General features: G+C 47.5%; 1 protein-coding gene across 3 annotated transcripts in view; it reads left to right on the top strand.

Moving 5' to 3' along the window:
* INPP5E (Inositol-3-phosphate synthase) overlaps positions 1-22225 on the top strand; it is an 830915-nt gene that overhangs the window by 607042 nt on the left and 201648 nt on the right. For all 3 annotated transcript variants that reach the window (XM_067084336.1, XM_067084335.1, XM_067084334.1), the window contains one exon: positions 12739-12850. In XM_067084336.1, the coding sequence (XP_066940437.1) occupies positions 12739-12850 (112 nt within the window). The remainder of the gene's footprint in view (positions 1-12738; positions 12851-22225) is intronic.

Raw genomic sequence — 22225 nt, 5'->3', positions numbered from 1 at the left:
GAAATTCATGCACAAGTTCCAGACAATGATTTCCGAGGAAAATTTGTGGTTCTGCAATATGCTTAAGCGATCTCGGGAGCAGCAACAGACACTGGGTCTTGGTTTCGTTGTATAGATATCAAATTCCTCTGCATATTGGCGGTAAGTGTTGATGAGTCGGTGGAGACCTTGCATTGATGGAGAAACCAGAACCATATCGTCGGTGTAGCAGAGGTTGTTTATTGTTGTTTCATTGATAGTGCACCCGATTGGGAGTGAGTTCAGTTTGACATTCAGGGCACCTGTGTATGTATTAAACAGGTATGGAGATAGAATACACCCTTGCCAAAGCCCACTAAGGAGCTGAAGGTGTATGATAATACATTACCCCACTTGACACAGAATTGAAGTGTGGAGAACCAACAACATAAAATGCCAATTAAATATAGAGGTGCGCCTTGTTTATGCAGTTTCAGGAAGAGCTTCAGGTAGTTTACTCAGTCAAATGCTTTTCTCACATCTACAAATCAGGAAAACAGGAGAGGCTGATGATAGGCAATAGTTCAGCAATTCTTTCGGGATGTAGATGCAGGTGTCGGTGAGTGGTTTGCTTTGAAGCCAAACTGGTTGTCAGTATTGTGTAGAAAGGGGAGAAGTCTCACTAGAAGAAAGGACTTGAGTATCTTTGACGCAATTGTAGTAATTGCAATCGGGCAATAATTGCCTGGGTCAGCTGCATCCTTTAGCTTGTTTTTTATCAATGGTATGAAGTGAACTAAGAGTAGGGAGTCTGGAAGAAACTGGTGAATTATGCACACATTAAATAGAGCAGCTATTTAATGTGTAAATTATTGGCAGAATTTGAAAGCTTCAGCAGTAGACCATTGCAGCTGGGCGATTTATTACTAGGTAGGTTATTTATGTCATTGCTGATGTTAGCCTACCTGGCGCAATACAATCGGCGAAATGAAACTGAATGTTATCAGTAAGGAGGTTATCTACATCCCTTCGGGAGTCTTGATCGTTTATGCAATTTAGGATAATGCTGAAGTGATCGCCCCACATTCTTGCAATAGCCTTGTCACCGATGGCTTCTCCTACTCTCTGTGATAGCTTTTTAGTTTTGGGATTTAGGGATTGAATGGCTTTCCAGAGACCAGGGTAATTGCCAGATTCTGATTATCTAGACATTGCATCAGCTCTTAGTTGCTTTTCACTTAGTCTGCAGTGCTTAAGGGCAAGTTTGAACTGTGCTCTTGCCTGTCTCATTAGCAGTGGAAAGTGTCCTTCCCTTGGGATTCCATTTTGCCTCCACAGTAAAAAATTTTTTTGTGAATTTGTACACAAGTCTTTAACCAAGTCATTCCATCCAGGTTTATTGCGAGAGTTGCCTTGACGAGATCTAAAAGTATCCCTGCTGGAAGGAAGCATAGCAGAAATTATATTCGAATAAAATCCTATCAGATCTCTCCTGTAGCGGTCATTTCTACATTTTGAGTTAGTGTACACTAAGGTGTCTGCTGGTTGAGCTACTGACCGCAGCCTGGTTTCCGTGGTTTTCTGCTGGTTTTTAAAATCCCAGTTAACGGCAGGTGAGCAATCAGTTGGGGGGTTCAGTAGGGAGGGATGGGGTACTGAATGACACCTGTAAGGGGATGTGATCATAGTCCATTGTAAGATCGTAGTGAATATTGCAGGTCACAATGGAATCATGAAGTTGTGGGGACATGATGCAGTGGTCCAGCCAGGAGGTTGTAAATGTGTCTGTTCTATTTTGTACATAGGTATAGGAGGAGGGAAGGAAGAGCATTACATTGCTAATTTGGAGAGCGTGATTTTGAAAGCAGCAAGTAAGTTCTTTATAAAATTGTTTTGTAGGGTGAGAATTAAGGTCTCCAATTATACAAATATGATTAGTAGCAGAATCGTGAATAATGCTGTTTAACTTGTAAGGTGTCAAAGAAACGAGCAGGTAAAAGTTACTGCTACTTTATTACAGATCCAGGCAGTTTATATAGCGGCCGACTGACGCCGACCGCGAGACAATGGAATTGACTGTGACCTGAGGTCGAAACAATAAACAATAATATGCAGTGAACGAGTACAAATTACAATACAAAACATACAGAACTACAATATGGATACAGTCTTGATGCCTGTGAATGAAGAAACATGTGATACACAATGTGTGACATTTGTATAAATATGCATAAAGTAAAAATGATTAAAAATGCGTGACCTGGCACGTTTTAGGCCTGACTAATTGAGCTTGAAGAAAATGGGAAGTCACCAAAGAAAACATGCTCAGCGGAGACTTAATTAATGGCGCCGCGAAACACTACGCTGGCGCCCGATGTGGTGACTTTACAAATACTCCCCCAAGACGAGGGACGCGTCTGACTAATCCCTGTATCTGCTGGGGACGCTGAAGGGTGCCGCGGCTCCTTGAAGATAACGGAGGGTCTCCCGCCTGTGAGGCTGCTGGTTGGGCGGTCCCTTCCTGTGGCGGCCGCGCCTGCGGGGTGAGGGCGTGCTGGAGTGCGGTTGGGCGGAAGGGTGCTGCGTCACTGTCGGGACTCTCCGACAGAAAAGGCGGGCTTTAACCGGTCTATTGAAACCCAGTCGTCCTTGCCAGGGAGTGCCAGCTGGAACGCCTTGCTGTTCCGTTCCAGCACGCGGAAGGGTCCCCTGTAGGGCTTGGTTAGTGGTGGACGGACGGCGTCGACTCTGACGAAGACGTGGGTGGCGGATGACAGCTGTGGCGGCATGAAGGTGGTTGCTTTGTCGATGTATGAGCGCCTGCAAGGGGCGAACTTGCCGGCCACGTCGCGGAGCCTCTGCAGTGATGGGGAGTGGCGTTCATCCGTCACGAGCTCTCCGGCACCACGAGGGGTTCCCCATAGGTTTGTTCAGCTGCAGATGGGGTGCCGTCGGCTCTGGGGGCGGTTCTCAACCCGAGGAGGACCCACGGCAGCTGATGTTTCCAGTCCTCGGCGGTGCAGCGGGCCATGAGGGATGACTTTAGGGACCTGTGGAACCGTTCGACCAGGCCGTTGGCCGCTGGGTTATGCGCTGTGGTGGTGTGGTGCGTGGTTCCCAGCAGTTGAGCCAGGGCAGACCACAACTCGGAGAGAAAGTGGGGCCCCTGTCGGTTGTGATGTGGTCCGGGCGCCGGGCGGCTAACCCAACTGGAGAGCAGGGCCTCGGCCCGCGCGCTGCCGGTGGCTTCTTGCATGGGTGTGGCTTCGGGCCACCTCGTCGAACGGTCTACCACCGTCAGGAGGTATCTGGATCCGCCTGATGGGGAAGGGGCCCGGCGATGTCGATGTGGATGTGGCGGCGGCGCCCTGGCTGTGGGAACTCGCCTACCCCCGACTGCGTGTGACGACCCACCTTACTGGTCTGGCACTGCAAGCACTGTTTTGCCCAGGCCGTGGCGTCCTTTTGCACCCGTGCCAGACGAACTTTTTGAAAGCAGTTTGGCGTGGTCCTGCCGGAGGGGTGTGAGAGGCCGTGAATTATGTCGAATACCTGGCGGCGGCGTGAGGCTGGAACCAAAGGGCGGGCTGACCTGTGCTGATGTCACAGAGCAGGCTGGGGCCTTCGAGGGGCGAGGGTCACGTCCGCCACTTGAGGGATGTGATGGCGGTGCGGTATGCTGGGGCTTCTGGTTCAGCGGCCTGTTCTCTGGCAAGGTCCTGGTAATCTACACCAAGCTGCACTGCGTTCAACTCGACTCTGGGAGGGCGTCTGCTACGGGATTTTTCTTGCCGGGAGGTACCTGACGGAACAGGTAAATTCGGCTATGGCTGAGAGGTGGCGCTGCTGTCTGGAAGACCATGCGTCCCCCCTGCTTCGTGAAGGCGTGAACCAGTGGCTGATGGTCTGTGAAGATTGTGAAGGCATCCCCTCCAGGAGGAACTTGAATTGCCGAACTGCGCGGTACATCGCGCAGAGTTCCCTGTCGAAGGTGCTGTAGCGGGTCTCTGCGGGATTGAACTTCTTGCTGAAGAAGGCGATGGGCTGGGGCGCCATTGATGATTTGCTCCAGAACAGCACCGCAGGCGGCGTTACTGGCGTCTGTCGTCAGCTGGAGGGGGCCTTGGGATCCTGGTGTGCCAAGGCGGTTGCCTTGGCGAGGGCGGCCTTCGTCAGGGAAAAGGCCTGCTGCTGGCTGGGTCCCCAAGACAGGGACTTCGGTTGGCCTTTTAGGACTTCCGTCAGGGGCCGTGGTGTCATGCGATCCCGGGATGAACCGCCTGTAGAAGTTTACCATCCCAAGGAACTCCTGGACGGCCTTGATGGAGGTGGGTGTCGGGAACAGCTACGGCTGCTACTTTTGATGTAAGAGGGCGGACGCCTGTCGGAGACACCTCGTGACCCAGAATTCTGCTTTCTGGACGCCGAAGGTACACTTGTCAAACGGACGACGAGGCCGTTCTCTTGGAGGCGCTGGAGGACTGCCCTGATGTGTCTCTGGTGTTCGCTGTGAGACCTGGAAAATATGAGAATGTCGTCGACGTAGCAGATGCAGAACTTTAGGTCCCCCAGGATGCTGTCCATGAGCCGCTGGAAGGTGGCCCCGGCGTTCCTCAGCCCGAAGGTGGAGAAGGCGAACACATAGGACCCGAAGGGCGTGATGATGGCTGTCTTTGATATGTCCTCTGGCGCAACAGGTAGCTGGAAATAAGATTTAAGAAGGTCCAATTTAGTGAATATTTTGGCCCCATGAAAGGAGGCCGTGAGGTCCTGCATGTTGGGTAGAGGGTAGTGGTCGGGCTCTGTTGCAATGTTGAGCGCCTGTAGTCGCCCAGGGTCTCCAGGAGCCGTCCGGTTTCTGCACCATGTGGAGGGGAGGCCCATGGACTGGAGGCTTTCCTGCAGATGCCCATCCGCTCCATCTCCGCGAATGCTTTTTGCCTCCTGAAGGCGCTGAGGGGGAAGCCTGCGGAACCGCATGTGTCGGGGGCCCTTTAGTCGCTATATGGTGGTATATGCCGTGCTTGGCTGGGGCCCTGGGGACTTGGCGAAGCTCGGGCTTAAATACCTCAGGGAACTCCGACAGTAGGTGTGCATACTGGTGGGGGGCGACGGCGCTGATGGTGGGTCTGGGTCCCGCCGTTAACGGAGAGACCGGCAGGAGTCGGTATCGAGGAGGCGCTTGCGCCCCACGCCGACTAGCAGGCCGGCGCGCCAGAAAATCGCCCCCCAGGAGTGGGGTTCCTCGTCCGCGACGATGAAGTCCCAGGAGTAACTCTGGCCAGGATGGAGATCGACAGGAGCCTGGTGCCGAGGAGAGGATGGGGTTCCGTTGGCGACCGTCAGGAAAGCGGCCGGTCTGGTGTCTGGTTGCGGTCCTCTCTGGATGCTGGGAAGACCGATTTAAAGGCCCTGTGTCGACCAGCATCATCCTGCCGGAGACGGTGTCGCGGACGTAAAAACCTACTGTTTTTGAGGCCCTGGGTTCTTCGGCTGCCATGGCGGCCTGTCCTGCTGGCCGCCGCCACCCCGCTTTTTGAACGGGCGAACAAGCAGGGCAGCAGGCAGTTTGGGCGTCCTTTCCGAACCACTTGTGGTAGCGACAGAAGCCGGGGACCTCCATCTGCTGTGGTTCGGTGGACGTCTGTTGGCGATGGCGTTGACGGGCTGCTCTCACGTCCTCTTCAGGCTGGACGGGAGCTGACCGGCTGTGTGGCCGGTTTTAGCCGCTGTGAAGCCTTGACGGAGTCTGTGAGATGTTGCGCCATCTCTATGAGGTCCTCGATAGGCATGGTGTAGGGGTGAGCGATCTGGTTGCGTACCTCCGGAGGAGTTGGCGAAAGTAGATTTCCCGTGCGAAGCTTATCTCCTGCCGCTTCTTTGTGCCACCCAAGTCTGGTAGTGACAGGAGATCTACGACCATGCTCCAAGTGTCTCTTGAATTGAGGTCGTGGCGTGGGTTTATGGCAAGGTCGATAGCACGGGCGGCCCATTCGGTGATGGGTAGGAGCAAGCTTCGAGGAGGAACTTTTTGTGGTGCTGTATGTGAGGGTGTGTGTTTCGTACTCGCGAAATGAGTTTTCTGTACACGTCCTCCGGAAGGGCGTTGAGCACTGTGTCGGCCTGTAGGATTTCGTCCGTCAGGTCCGCGATTCTGAAGTGGCTTTCCACCCTGCGCAGCCCATCGATGGGTTCCTGCGTAAACGGCGGCAGCTTTACGGTGAGGGCGGCCAGCGGTGTGTTGCCCGGCCGTCGTGTGTTGGGCGCTGGTGTGGAGTTGCGGGAGGGCCTCGATGCGGGGCGGGCGCGGGTGTGATGGGAGGTAGGTAAACCTCGAGTCCGTTTGGGTCCGCGTTTAACTGCATGAAGGAGGATATCCGCGTCCATGCTCGCTCCTTTGACCCCTTACTGGAGTGGGGTACTCGCGTCAATCGCACTTTCGTGCGCCGTGTGGTTCCGCTAGTGGCGCTGGTGGGGTGCGCCGGCGAGTCAGCACGCTCAAACGCTGGTTACAGCGCGTGTTTAGGCCGCTAAGAGCGTTTTGGAGAAATCCTGGAGCCAAGACTAAGTCGCCGTGTCAGTCCGCTAATGGCTCGGGATACTCCGGCGTCACCACTGTAAGGTGTCAAAGAAACGAGCAGGTAAAAAGTTACTGCTACTTTATTACAGATCCAGGCAGTTTATATAGCGGCCGACTGGCGCCGCCCGCGAGAGACAATGGAATTGACTGTGACCTGAGGTCGAAACAATAAACAATAATATGCAGTGAACGAGTACAAATTAAAATACAAAACATACAGAACTACAATATGGATACAGTCTTGATGCCTGTGAATGAAGAAACATCTGATACACAATGTGTGACATTTGTATAAATACGCATAAAGTAAAAATGATTAAAAATGCGTGACCTGGCACGTTTTAGGCCTGACTAATTGAGCTTGAAGAAAATGCGAAGTCACCAAAGAAAACATGCTCAGCGGAGACTTAATTAATGGCGCCGCCGAAACACTACGCTGGCACCGATGTGGTGACTTTACAAACTCACCTGGGATCATGCAGTATTGATCAAAATTATTGTTCTTTTCCCAGGGCATATAAACATTAATTATTAAGATCTTAGAATCTCCTACTGCCACTTGAAGCCCCAGCAATCTATCATTCCTGTAGGTCAACACATTCACCATGTTGTCTAATGATTTGTGTCACAGGAAAGACAGACCCCCCTTACATTGATGAGGTTGAGAAAGCTTTGCAGTCTTTATGCACTGAATTGCAGATGGCAAGGTCATGAGGCCAGAGGAGCTTTTCTTGTAATGCAGTGATGCCTTTAACATTTTTGCAGAATATAAGGCCAAAAATATTCCAAGAGATTATATCTAATGTATCCATGGCAACTCACGAAGATGGGAAATGAATGAGTTGATCATTTGGGTGGATGGGGGGTTGGCCAGCAGGAATGGTCAGTCACTCGCCATGGAAGGTTGGCTGGCACTTGTGGTAGAAGGCAAGCCTGTGCCTAAACCCGGGGGCAGGATTGGTCCCGGATTAGGTTGTATCTTAAGATTTTTGTATTAGGACCAAAATTCTCACCTTTAAGAAAATTGAGGTGTTGAAATAGGCAGGTAATTCAGTAGACCACTTTATGTTTAATTTTGCATGGGAGTTCGTGGAAGATAAGAGGGTTGGGGCCCATGAGAAGCTTGACACTCTACTATGGTGTCTAGCTTCACCGATGAGTGCTAATTTGGAATCACAGCGGGACATCTCTTCTCAGGTTTCGGCCAAGGTGATTTGCAAACGTTGGGCTTTGGTCTAGTCGTCAGTTGAGTGGTTCTTTTCTTTTTTCTACTCGCTTGTGTCTGCCAGCCCCCAATCCCCTCATGGTCATTCTCATCCTCATCCTCATTAAATGGGTTAGTGAAAGTAGGCATTATACATTTCCTCCTACCTCTTCACCTCCTGCTCCTCCTTCTACTACTGCTTCTTCCACTTCCTCCAACCACAATCCCCCCCATGATTTACACATCAATGACTCACATAATCCCACATCCACACAGGAGGCTGCCACCGTTGAACCATCCTGGAGGGTTCAGGAATGTTAAGCCTGATAATCACATCTGCTTCACTCTTCATTTCATCATCTTCATCAAACCCCCACCCAATTCCTCATTACTTTCATCAAGAATTGTACATATGTCTAATACATGATGAGGTACACTGTAAACATCAACATTATTCTCTGACATTACCTTTGTCACACGACCCCTTCCCCATTTAGAAGTGCACATTGCATTTGAGGCTTCACGAAAACTTAATCACCAACTTGTGCAGCAGACTCAGCCACTCTATCAATCTTGTTCTGCACCTCTGGATGTCTCCAAGTATAGTTACATGTTACATGGAGCACTCTCAGCACTAACACCATTTTTTGCTGGAAGGTTACCAAAACACTCTCACCAAAGGGCCCTCATTACTTTGTGCTGCTAAACTCTTTATAGCGCGATGGTGACATTCAACAATCCCATTACCAGGAGCTCGATATGCAACTAGATAATGCCTCTCAATGTTCCACACCTTGCATAACTTTTCAAATTGATCTGGAGGCCCTCTCTCCTGACATACATGCATAAAATCTGAACAAATATCTCTGGCATTTTCTGACCCAATCTCTCTTCAAATAGCAACTCTACTTGGCCCACAGTCCACTATTGTCAAATAGCTCCTTCCTTTGTAATGTGTCACATCCATTGCTAATCTACACCAATATTTCTCTACACTTAACTCACCAAGATCGTGCTTAACAGGCACTGGATCATTCGACCTGCACTGCCAACACGCATGAATGCATTTCTCAACATCATCTCTCTTCACTTCAGGATCAACTACTGTGCTAAATGAAAATGATCTCTCACCACCAAAATGATGCCTATCATGCAATTTGCTCAAACTCACTGCACACGTGGGCACCTGAAACTCATTATAAAGCCACTAATTCCTCACTCTGGTTAGTTCATCAGAGTTGCTCTGAAAAAGATTTTACCAATGTCACAGCGACATCCAACTTATACTCACCAGTTATATCTTTTATCACAGACAATCAGCATTTCACCAACATCTCTGACATACCAGAAACCTTCACTCTAAAATCTCCAGTAAAGATTCCATGCAACCAACTCAATATGGCTGCAGAATCTGTTATCTCAACAGACTCAAAGTCCCATTTCATTGCTAGATTTATTCCTTTTACCACCACAACTAATTCAGCAACATTTCATCCCTAGATTTATTCCTTTTACCAACACATCCAATTCAGCAACATTTTATTGCTAGATTGATTCCTTTTACCACCTCATCTAATTCAGCAACACTGATGTGAGCTGCATCGGCTGGCTTACAAAGCCATGCTCCATCCTCAACAATCACTCCATTCATCTCCAAAGCCACATCTAAAGGTTGGCTACCAGCATCACACCAGATTTTGCCTACTTTAGCATCAGGAACAGACCAATACCCACAAACAGGGTCATCATCCTGCACCCTTTTAACAAGTCCTCCACCAACAACTGGGCCTTACCTCCAATCCAGTCATCCCAAGCTTAGCCTTCACTTATTCTCTTCATGTGACCACATGCCGCATAAAGCCATCCACGGACTGGATGATGCCCCACTAGATTACCACAAATAAAAAAAATTCTGCATGACAATTTCTCATTGTTCACTGAAGGATCAGATTGCCTATCTAAACTCCAGTTTTCCACTATTAGCCAACACACCACCATCCAGTGACTCAGGAATCCTTTTTTCTGACCCAAACTTATGCACATGAGAAATGACCTCTTCCACAGAAACAATATTTTCATTTACAATATCATCTACATAATTATCTGTACCACAACACACTTTCTCATCTCTTGACAGGACCTCTGTCAAGATCTTCGATATTATTTTAGGCATGGAATTTAACCCAAAACCTAGTCTTGTCATATAATATAGCTTACCCTTATGTGACACCTGCTGATATGGTCATAAACTACTGTCAACTCTGATCTGATGATAAGCAGACTTCAGATCAATCAGTAGTATTGGCTCTGGCATCCACTGCCAGCGACACATAGTAACATCACAGACACTGCAGCATCAACACCTGGGTGACATTTCACATAATCATTAAGTTCTCAGAAATCTAATACTGGTTGCACCTTGTTCTTATCAACTTGCTCTATGGCCATTAGTGGTATCAGACCCCTGTGGGTAGTGTGTTTAGCTAGTTTAAGCCACCCTTTTTCTATCTAAATTTTAATTTCTTTATCAGATTTTTCTCTGATTGTAGGCAAAGTAGCACTTGTAAAACAACTAACCTCATTTTTAATTCTGGTGGAATTTCATTTTTCCAGTGCCACGTTACTGTCCAACATTCACCATCAAAGTTTGCTAAAAAGTCTTTATCTTGAACAATCATTCATTTTGGCAATGCAGCAAACCTTCCAGCGCAAGCAAGATTCCGTTCACTTGGTTTCAATGTCTCCATCACTTCGCCACTCTTCATAAACCTCATCTGAGCCCCCGTCACCACTACGTCCCCCAACCTCTCTACTGTATCCATACCTAGCGACCACTACACCAACCAACATGCTACCCAACACAACACAACTCATTTCACTACCCACACGCATTGACGAAACTGATTCACCCTTACACACAACCATATGACCATCATCTGCAACTACTACTCTCGACTTCACAAGCCCACAGAGCAACAACTGTTCTAGAACCACATGACCCTTCACACTAACCTTAATAACAGGGAGCGTCGTTAATGCTGACTTGGAGGAACTGCTGGCGCACCAGATCCTCTGATACCATTTCTCTGCTCACCTTTTGAACAATTTCTAGCTATGTGACCAACTTCACCACAACTGTAACAGACAAAATTACACTCAAAACAAAACCTAACCAAATGTTGGCTTTCAACCAGCTCAGACATCAACACCCTTGCATGATCAACAATGCTGCCAAGGTTCATTTTATCAACTCTTAAAACTGCACAAAGTTTGCGTGACACAACTGCTAAAACCCAACCACAAATGCCCTCAACAACAACGCATCAGAAGAAACACCTGCCAATCTTGCTAACCTTCGCAAATCAGTCATATACACATCAACTGGTTCATCACACCACACACGCTTAGCAAATTGTTCATAAGCTTGAAATGGATTTAAGGTAGAAGCTTCAATTGATGCTGACTTAATTTACTCTGATGTGTTTTTATTGTCATCACTTAAATTCATTTTACACAGAATATGCACTTCCTTCTAGGACTAAAGGTATTACAACTTGTAGCTCCTTAATTTCCTTAAACATAGCAACCATTTCAAGTTTTTTCAAACCATTCTTCAGTATCACTGGTTCCATTAAATGGAAGTAATATGTCCGTAATTTTAACAGGTACCCCTTCTGCCGACGTAATTCTGCCAAATGCCTAGATAGCTTGTGCTCAAAAAGACAAATTAAACACTCACCTCAAACGATTGTGACTGCTTCCAAGGTAGACCTCTCATAGAACCCTGAGAACTTCAGTCCTACAGTGCAACCACCTAACTCAACCAGAAAGACTTCTTTTTTCAGCCGCCCTCTCTTGAGTCCCAACAACAACTACTCAAGCACTTTTTCTTCCCCTACCTCTTCACGTCCTCCTCCTCCTCCTCCTCCTCCTCTTCCTACTACTACTTCTTCCTCCAACCACAATAACAAAATTTTATTCATCAGCCCGCTCTTGATGATTTGCACTTTGGCTGATCATAACTTGTAAGAGTGACTTTACAGGGGGGGTCTTTTCCTTAGAATGCCTTCTTCCTGTCTTTCTTAAATAATCGGCTGGAAACCCTTACGGACAAAGTCAAGAGACTGTGAACCCAAGAGGGCTCCAAAGGAAAATCAGCCTGCAGAGAGACAAGTTATAGGATAAAATGATAAATAAATATGAGAGAATAGAAATAAAACCGACACACCTAAATTCAGAAGACATCAGCTGAAAGCAGGAATGAATTTGTTCCTCGCTTAAACTTTGGAGATCAGAAAACTCTACAACTGCACTAGGCAAACTATATGATACATTTTAATTATAGCCAAAACTCCTAGAAAATTTTTCACTGGGACAGTAATGGAACATTTCATAAATTCCCTTGCCATAATGTTGAAAGACATTCAAGTTGTTCTGAATATTTTGCTTATGATGATACATTAATTTTTGGATTTTTAAAGTATTAATCATTTATTCAGTTTTTGTTTTCGTATCATGAAGAATATAACTTGAAGGAATGACTTCTGAAGCTATGTCGATAGAAACATTTCAGTTATCAGTTATTCAAATGCATAACTTTAGTTGTTCCAGTGCATATAAAGTAACATACATATCACTTCTGTATGGAAGGAGGCTCTTGCTTGAGAAACGATCTGCATATTGGGAGGGAAGCAGCAGCTTAAGTGAAGTAATACCATCAGTTCGTTAAACTGTCAATCTGATGTAGCCTACGGTAGTTTGTGGTATTCGGCAAGCAATTTTGATTTATATCATCAGAAGTAACGCTGATGTACTAGATAATAATTAACTCTGATCTTTTTCAGATATCCATGTGTAATTCTTCAATTCAGTTATGTCATATTTAGCTATTTGTGTATTTTTATCATGTGATGACTAGCATTATTCTTTTGTAGTGGTCTTACATTTATATGAATAAAATGCCCACTTTGTAATCCTATTTTTTCTTTATTTTCAGGTTCGTTTACAGGCTACAATTGGTCCTTCACATGTCCTTTTTACTTCAGCTGTTTTTGGTGTCTTACATTTAATTGTGTTTATGAGGAGGGATCTTTTGTGGTTCTGTTCAGGTCAGTAGGCCAGGTTCTTGCTACAATTATTCTAATTATATACACTTATTTTTTATTGAGAAACGCATGATATGAAACACTAAAGATAGGAGCAACATTGATTTCTGTTCTGACTTATCTGTGTCAGAATTGAATAATAATTGTATATGGTTTAGCTCACGTGAACGAGAATTGTTAGTGATTCAGTTTGTGAGGATATCAGTGTCTTTGTTAACAGGCTTCATCTTCTATGTGGATTCAGCATTGCAGTGAACTTGTGATTAATTTAACCCACCTTTAATTTTTTGTGATTCTACTGTAAATTCTTTGTACTCGCCTGAGGATACTTGAGGGGAAGTATTGCATAATAGCCTTTCTGAAAGGCAAAATATTATTCATTTTGCAAGTTTGGTGTCTCTTGGATCATGATGTGTATATGTGAAAATGTTGGTGTGAAGCTCTAAACAAGTGTCATGAAAATGTTCATAAACTACATCCAACCTGCAATATTGCAATATAGTTGTCGAAAGTAACCATCTTGCAATGGCAGACAGAGCAGTCAATAAATAATGCATTTGGTATCGCAGGTCAATGGATGTCATACTTGGGATAATTCCCGACTACTGCAGAAAAATACCACCACCATTGAAGTGGATATGAAGTCCCAAATAAATTCTTATTGTAAAAACAAGATAGGGACTTTCTGCAACTTACTTTAATCCAAAAACAGCCAACATGCTGTAACCATCAAACCAAATAAGGACATCACAGTATCAAAACAACAACCAAATGTGAAACAACCACTGAGTTTATATATAAGCTCCTCACACCCTTGCCTGTTACTTTTTGTAATTCAAATATTTACGAAAATTTAATATTTATATTTCAATCAGTTTTCTTTGCTTGATCATTATGGTAAAATACACCTCTTAATGAATTAGGAATAGAAATTACTTAATAAAAACTTATAAAAATGACCTAAGTTTTTCAGAAAACGAAAATTTTTATAATAGAATTACTTCGATACTTAGCTACTGTTAGGTGAGATCGGCACACAAAATGACACTTGGCTAACCCGCTAGGACTGTTTCTGTAATCACCTACTGTATTGAGATCTCACCAGGTGGCATTGGAATGTTTACGTTCTTGTCAGAATTCTTCATGATCATCTACTAAGATGTGGGGAGGCTGGGAGGGTTTCCACTTTAACGGTAGCTAAGTATCCAAAAAATTAATTTTATCATAAAAATTTTTATTATTTGGAATTATACCTTATATACTATTAAACTTAGCTGACTACCACATTGAATGAGTATGATGGTTTACTGCAGCCAGAGAAACAAATATTCAGCCGAGCAAACTAAAAACAAATGTGACATTGGAACCACAGCAGGGTAAAAGGCCCTCTTAGTGAGACTTGTCCTTACAAGGAAAATGGACTCTATCTCGCAGAGCACTAGTGACTCCTGTTTCTGAGTCTAAAGCCCATAACTGCCAGTCCAAAACTAAAGACAGCTACCACCTTCAGATATGAAGGTGAGCTCCTACACACCAGTGTGTACTTCATGCTCCCAAACTTCAATAGCAGGATTTCCTAACAACTAACAATCAGAGAGAAAGTAGGGTTGCTCTCATACTTGGTTCAAGAGAAATCGTCCACAACGATAGGACTAAGGGCTTTACACATCCCATGCTAAATTTGAAAGTTTCGCAAATTATTAAGGCAAAAACAGTTAGGCCTACGTTTCCATAGAGCTGTATTTTAGAGAAAGGTTGTAAAGGAAATAAAAAGACTTCCTTACAGCATGGTAGAAGCTCAGGGATCAACTCTGTGCATTGACTTGAGCATTCTTGAACAAAGGAGTGTTTGGCCTCCTAACATCACAAAACAAATTCTCATCTCCTCCTCTTTAAGGTTGAAGTATATCCAGGTAAATCCTTAGAGTTCTAACTGGACATAAGACGGCCACTTCTTCATTGCCTACCAAAGCAATTAGATTAGGTAGTCACAAATCTGGGAAGGGCTTTCACTTCTACGTCTGTTCTCTGGGCAATGAAAGAAAAGAGAGAGGTTTCCACTAGAATAAAGCTCACACACAAGAAAGGGCTTGAAGCTCACTAATATGCTTGGCCGTAGTAAGTGCTAAAAAAAATAGTAGTCTTCAGAGTTCTTAATTGATGCCTTATCCAAAGGACCGAACTGAGGTAACACACAGGGGCCATTGACTTTAAATTCAAGCTTCTAAAGAATATAATGTTCATTAGAAAGGAGCAACAGAAGGTGATGGGAAATAGAGGAAGAAGAAATCACATTAAAAATAAAAAACTAATTAAAAAATTAGTAAATAAATAAAAAAAATATAAGTAAATTGTTAAATTACAAGGAGAATTGTATTAGAGTAGTAATGCATTGCATCTTCGCTTGAACTTCTGAAGTTCCAATTGCACGACATCCTCAGGGATTCTGTTCCACGGTCCAATGGTGTGTGAGGAATAAAGGAACCCTGGAACTGAGAAGTTCGACAGTGAGGCACATTCACAGTACATTGGTGCTGCTATTCAGCAAATCTGGTTGCTCTCGACAGGAAAAGGGGATCAGGGATCAATTGTGAATGTGAAAGATCTCTGTTAAAATATAATTTATGAAAAAGTGACAAACAAGAGACCATCCGTCAATGGTTCAAGACATAACTAATATTAGGGAACAGAAACCTACCACCACGAACCACTCTATCTAAAAGGGATAAATCTCTGGGAGAAGCAGACATCCATAATGGAGAACAGTATTCTAGTCAAGGAAGGATGAATGACCTAAAACAGGTTGCATTGGTTATATCACTGTTATACATATGTGAGGCCTTATGAACAATATCTTACTTTCATGCAGCATTTGCTCAAACTTTAATTAGATGTTTCTCAAAATTAAGATGCGAGTCAAAAGTTACACCTAGAAGAGTTAAAGTTTCAGACTCATTCAGCAGAGTCCCATCTACCTGAAGGGGAGGATGGGGTGGAAAATCTGTACGAGATATGCTAATCAGTATTGTTTTCATCCTACTGGAGTACAGCCTCATACTCCACCAAATACACCATTTGCTAATCCGACCTATGGCACTGCTGAGACTAAGTGCAACTTCATTTCTCATAAATGGAGACTTTACTACACTCACAAGTGTTGCATCATTGGTAAACTGAATAATCTTGTTTATCAGGCCGACAACCATATCACTTGAATACACTAAAAATAACAGTGGACTAAGAACACTACTCTGTGGAACTCTAGACACAATAGGTCTTGGTTCACTAGAGATCCCATTGTAAAGTCCTCGCTAAGCAAGTTTTCTTTGATGACGGCCCATTTTCTTTGTACCTACGATTCGTCACGGTAGATGGGCTAGGTCACGAAAATTCAATTGTTTAAACTGTGTATGCAATTATTTATCTGTTCATCAACTATGTACCGTGTATTTCTTCTTTTGCAGAGCCGCCAAGATTATACTCAACTTTAATTCTGTCTATTTTTGCATTGTATATTGTACTCGTTCGCTGTATTTATTTATTAATTGTTATCGACCTCAGGTCACCCTTGCTTCCATTGTCTTCCACGGCACGATGCCAGTCGGCTGCTATATAAACTGCCTGGACCTTGAATAAAGTAGCAGTAACTTTTACCTGCTTGTTTCTTTAGCACCTCTTATAGTGGTGACCCCTGGAGTGGTTCCCGAAGCCATTAGCGGACCCATACGGCGACTCAGTCTTGGCTTCAGGAGCTTACTCTCACCCATAGTGGACTAAACACGGCGCTGAACCAGCATTTGGGCGTGCTGACTCTCGTCGGCAAAATCACCAGCGTCATTAGCGGACTCACACGGCGCACTCCCAAGTGCGTTTTGACACGAGTACCCTACTCCACATAGAGGGCAAAGAACGAGTATGGACACAGACATCCCCTCCCTCATTCAATTAACCACTGACCTCGTGGATTCGGAGGTATACCTCCCTCCCATATCACCCGCGCCCGTCCCCGCGCTGAGGCTCTCACGCTCCTCCACACCCCTGTCCGCGCCCCGCACTCTCCCCAGCCCAGCGGGCCAATCCAGGGCCGCCCTATCCATAAAACTGCTGCCGTTTACGCAGGGGAATCCGTCGGCATGGCTCTACAGGGCTGAGAGCCAGTTCAGGATCGCGGACCTAAACGACAAGGTGCTGCAGGCGGATATGGTACTCAATGCCCTGCCGGAGGAGATCTACAGTAAGCTCGTCCCGTGGGTGTCTGAAGCATGCCCCCTTACCTACCACCTCCCGAAGAAAACCCTCCTCCAGACATGCTCCCTGCCGGTTGCCGAGCGGGCCGCCCATGCCCTCGACCTCACCATCAACCCGCGGCAGGATCTGAGCATCATGGGGTCATGGGGCATGATCCGAAACCTCCTCACCATCCCAGACACCGACGGCAGTAAAAAGAAGCGCGAGATAAGCCTGTCGAGGGAGATCCTCCTCTGTCAGCTCATCCTGGAGGTCTGCACACAAATCCCGGAGCCCTACACGATGCCCCTCGAAGACCTGATCATCTCAGCACAGCACTTGACAGACTCCATAAAGGCAACAAAGCGGGTACCAGCGCCCACACTCCCAGTCAGTGCCATCCAGCAAGAGGAGGGCGCAGAGGAAGGGGTCAACGCCGTCACCAGGAGGAGCCCAGCGCCTCCCAACAGGTGGAATTCCCCAGGTCTTTGCCATTACCACAGGCGGTTTGGCAAAGATGCCCGGAACTGCCTGCCACCCTGTTCATTCGCCCGTTCAAAAAACGGGGGAGGCGGCGGCCAGCAGGACAAGCCGCCATGGCAGCAGAAGAACCCAGGGGCCCAGAACCAATAGGCGTCTCCGGCAGGATGATGCTGGTCGACACGGGGGCCATTAGATCAATCTTCCCGGCATCTAGAGAGGACTGCAAGTGGGAACCGGACCTGGCTGCCTCCCTGACGGCTGCCAACAGGTCCCCCATCCTCTCCGACGGAACCCGGCCCCTGTCGATCTCCATCCTTGGCTGGAGGTACTCCTGGGACTTCATCGTCGCGGATTTCCTGGCGCACTTCGGGCTGGCAATTGACGTCGGTCGGAAACGCTTCCTAGACACAGACTCCTGCCAGTCCCTCCCGTTGGCAACGGGACCCAAGGCGCCCACCATCTGCTCTGCCGCCCCCCACCAATACTCACAGCTGCTGATGGAGTACTCTGACGTGTTCAGGCCCGAGCTCCGCCAAAAGTCCGGGCCCCCAGCCAAACATGGCATATATCACCACATAAAAACAAAGGGCCCCCGGCACATGCGAAGTTCTGGAGGCTTCCCCCTCGACGCCTTCAGGAGGCCAGGGATGCATTCGCCAAAATGGAATGGATGGGAATCTGCAAGAAGGCCTCCAGGCTGTGGGCCTCCCCCCTCCACATGGTGCCGAAACCAGACGGTTCCTGGAGACCCTGCGACGACTACAGGCGACTCAACCTGGCAATGGAACCTGACCATTACCCCCTGCCGAACATGCAGGACCTCATGGCCTCCTTCCACTGGGCCAAAATATTTACTAAGTTGGATCTCTTAAAATCATATTTTCAGGTACCGGTCGCGCCAGAGGATATACCAAAGACTGCCATCATCATGCCTTTCGGGTCCTATGTGTTCGCCTTCTCTACATTCGGCCTGAGGAACGCTGGGGCGACTTTCCAGCGGCTCATGGACAGCATCCTGGGGGACCTAAAGTTCTGCGTCTGCTACGTAGATGATATCCTTATATTTTCCAGGTTCCACAAGGAGCACAGAAACACATCAGAGCAGTCCTGCAACGCCTGCAGGAGAACAGCCTCATCGTACGTTTCGACAAATGCACCTTTGGCGTACAGAAGGCCAACTTCCTGGGCCACAAGGTATCCCCAGATGGCGTCCGTTCGCTCACATCCAAAGTCACAGCCATCACCAGGTTCCCCGTCCCCACCTCCGTCAAGGCCGTCCAAGAATTTCTCGGGATGGTGAACTACTACAGGAGGTTTATCCCCGGGATCGCACACACCACGGCCCCTTTGACGGAGACCCTGAAAGGCCGACCAAAATCCTTGTTGTGGGGACCCAGCCAGCAGCAGGCCTTCTCCCTGACGAAGGCCGCCCTCGCCGAGGCAACCGCCTTGGTCCACCAGGATCCCAGCGCCCCCCTCCAGCTGATAACGGATGCCAGCAACGTCGCCTGTGGTGCTGTCCTGGAACAGGTCATCAACGGCGTTCCCCAGCCCATCGCCTTCTTCAGTAAGAAGTTCAACCCCACAGAGGCCCGCTACAGCACCTTCAACAGGGAACTCTGCGCAGTATACCGTGCAGTCCAGCACTTCAAGTTCCTCCTGGAGGGCACGCCCTTCACAATCTATACAGACCACCAACTGCTGGTCCACGCCTTCACCAAGCAGGGGGATGTGTGGTCCTCCAGGCAGCAACGACATCTCTCGGCCATCGCCGAGTTCACCTGCTCCATCAAGTACCTCCCCTGTAGGAAAAACCCTGTGGCGGACGCCCTCTCCAGAGTCGAACTGAATGAAGTGCAGCTGGGAATCAACTATGAAGACCTCGCCAGGGAGCAGGCCGCCGACCCAGAGACCCCAGCCTATCGCACCGGCGTCACATCCCTAAAGTAGAGGGACATGCCCCTCGCCCCCGGAGGCCCAACTCTCCTCTGCGACGTCAGCACCGGTCAGCACCGGTCAGCCCCGCCCCCTAGTGCCAGCCTCCCACTGCCGCCAGGTATTCGACATCATCCACGGCCCGTCACACCCCTCCGGCAGGACGACGGCCAAGCTGCTATCAGAGAAGTTCGTCTGGCACGGAGTGCAGAAGGATGTGAGGACCTGGGCGAGACAGTGCCTGCATTGCCAAACCAGCAAGGTGGGGCGGCACATCGAATCCGGGGTAGGCGAGTTCCCGCAGCCAGGGCGGCGCTTCGGCCATGTGCACATCGACGCCGTCGGGCCCCTTCCCCCGTCGGGCAGGTCCAGATATCTCCTGACGGTGGTTGGCCACTCAACAAGGTGGCCCGAAGCCACGCCAATCCAAGGAGCCACCGCCAGCGCCTGCGCAGAGGCCCTACTCTCCAGTTGGATCAGCTGCTTCGGCATCACGACGACAGGGGCCCCGCCTTCCTGTCCGAATTTTGGTCCTCCCTGGCCCAGCTGCTGGGGACAGCTCATCACACCACCACGGTCTACAACCCAGCCGCCAACGGCCTGGTCAAGCGTTTCCACAGGTACCTGAAGGCGTCCCTTATGGCCTGCTGTACCGCCGAGAACTGGAAGTACCAGCTACCATGGGTCCTCCTCGGGTTGAGAACCGCCCCCAGGGCTGACCGCGCCCCTTCAGCAGCCGAGAAAACCTACGACGAGCCCCTCATGGTCCCGGGCGAACTAGTGACAGAGGATCGCCACAACCCATTGGTCCAGAGGCTTCGCGAAATCGTCGGCAAGTTCGCCCCCTACAAGAGGACATATACCGACAGGCCGGCCACCTTCACGCCACCCGGGCTGGCCTCCGCTACCCAAGTCTTCGTCAGAGATGACGCCGTCCGCCCGCCACTGACCAGGCCCTACAAGGGGCCCTTCCACGTGCTGGAGCGGAACAGCAAGGCATTCATGCTCACACTCCACGGGAGGGACGATTGGGTGTCAATCGACCGGGTCAAGCCTGCCCTCCTGGAGGAAGACACAACCGCCAGCACACCGCACCCTCCGCCGGCGCAGCCACCGCCGCAACCAGGCCCTCGCAAGAAGCGGAAACGCGGCCGCCCCCGGAAAAGGCCGCCCACACCCACATCCAGCCACCCTCACACACAGGGCATCCCTCTGTTGTCCTCACGCAGCTGGGGCACCCTTCAACACCCCAGCAGATACGCCGATTAATCAGACATTACCTACGTCTTGTGGGGGGGGGGAGTATTTGTAAAGTCCCCGCTAAGCAAGTTTTCTTTGATGACAGCCCATTTTCTTTGTACCTACGATTCGTCACGGTAGACGGGCTAGGTCACGAAAATTCAATTGTTTAAACTGTGTATACAATTATTTATCTGTTCATCAACTACGTATCGTGTATTTCTTCTTTCGCAGGCGTCAAGATTATACTCAACTTTAATTCTGTGTATTGTTGCATTGTATATTGTACTCATTTGCTGTATTTATTTATTAATTGTTATCGACCTCAGGTCACCCTTGCTTCCATTGTCTTCCGCGGCCCGAAGCCAGTCGGCCACTATATAAACTGCCTGGACCTTTAATAAAGTAGCAGTAACTTTTACCTGCTCGTTTCTTTAGCACCTCTTATACTATCAACAGTAACTCGCTGCTGCCTTCCTGTAAGGAAATCTTGAAGTAATCCTAAAACATATCCACCCACTCCAAGATTCTGAAGTTGTGATTCACTAAATCGAAAGCAGCACTAAAATCTATTTGAATTACTCTGCACTCAAAACCCTTTTCTATGTTCTTTTGCAAATGGAAAGTCAAGTCTAAAAGAGTATTGCAGGTACCTAACTGCTTCCTATATGCATATTGACTATCGGCTAAAAATCGTTTAGATTCCATATACTTATAATAGGGGCATAAAAATAAGTTTTTCTACAACTTTGGAGAGCATAAGGAGAATAGAAATTGGCCTGTAGTTACTGCAGTCTTCAGCCTTTTCCTAAAGGTCAGTAACCAGTCTACCATCATCTGTTAGTGGTGGAATGGAAGGCAAACCTGACCCAGACAGATGATGCCAATTTGGTCCACCACAAATTGGGCTGAGTAATTCCTTTCCTCTTCAAGGAATTATTGTAATTTCTCTCGGCTGTATGGGTAGTTCTATTCGCAGCACAGTGAGACTCAACAAAATTGGTGTAATTTTCATATGAACGATTTTGTCTCCATGTGTTGAATTTGGTCTGTTTGTCATGGTAAGCTCATCTACATATATCATCAAACCATGGTTGGTAATTTGTTCTGAATTTGATGACCTTTCTAGGGACATACCTTACTAAAATAGCCACCAGCTATTCTTCTTGGGATCCAGATCTGATATAGTGTCTGAAATATTAAGTGCCTGACAAGGTTCAATAATGCAATCCCAATTGGCTCTAGATTTCAGCCAGACAGTTTTTGCAATGGTAACATTAGGGATATACTGATTGACAGTTATGTCCATCTCAGTGGCAGATCTTGAACTTGACAATAGCTGGAACATCTGAGAAAAGGAGGTCTAATCTGTTAACAGATATATGAATTGGTTCCTAAATCAGCTGGACAAAATCAGAGGATACACAGAACTCAAGAGCTGACCAACCATGTTGATCTGTGGAATTTAAATTTAGCCACTCACTGTGCTTTGCA

This window comes from Macrobrachium rosenbergii, chromosome 41 (assembly GCF_040412425.1).
Source record: "Macrobrachium rosenbergii isolate ZJJX-2024 chromosome 41, ASM4041242v1, whole genome shotgun sequence".
In the NCBI taxonomy this organism is placed as follows: domain Eukaryota; kingdom Metazoa; phylum Arthropoda; class Malacostraca; order Decapoda; family Palaemonidae; genus Macrobrachium; species Macrobrachium rosenbergii.
Note: the sequence above shows the minus strand (reverse complement) of the source record. Positions and strands in the feature narration are given on the sequence as shown.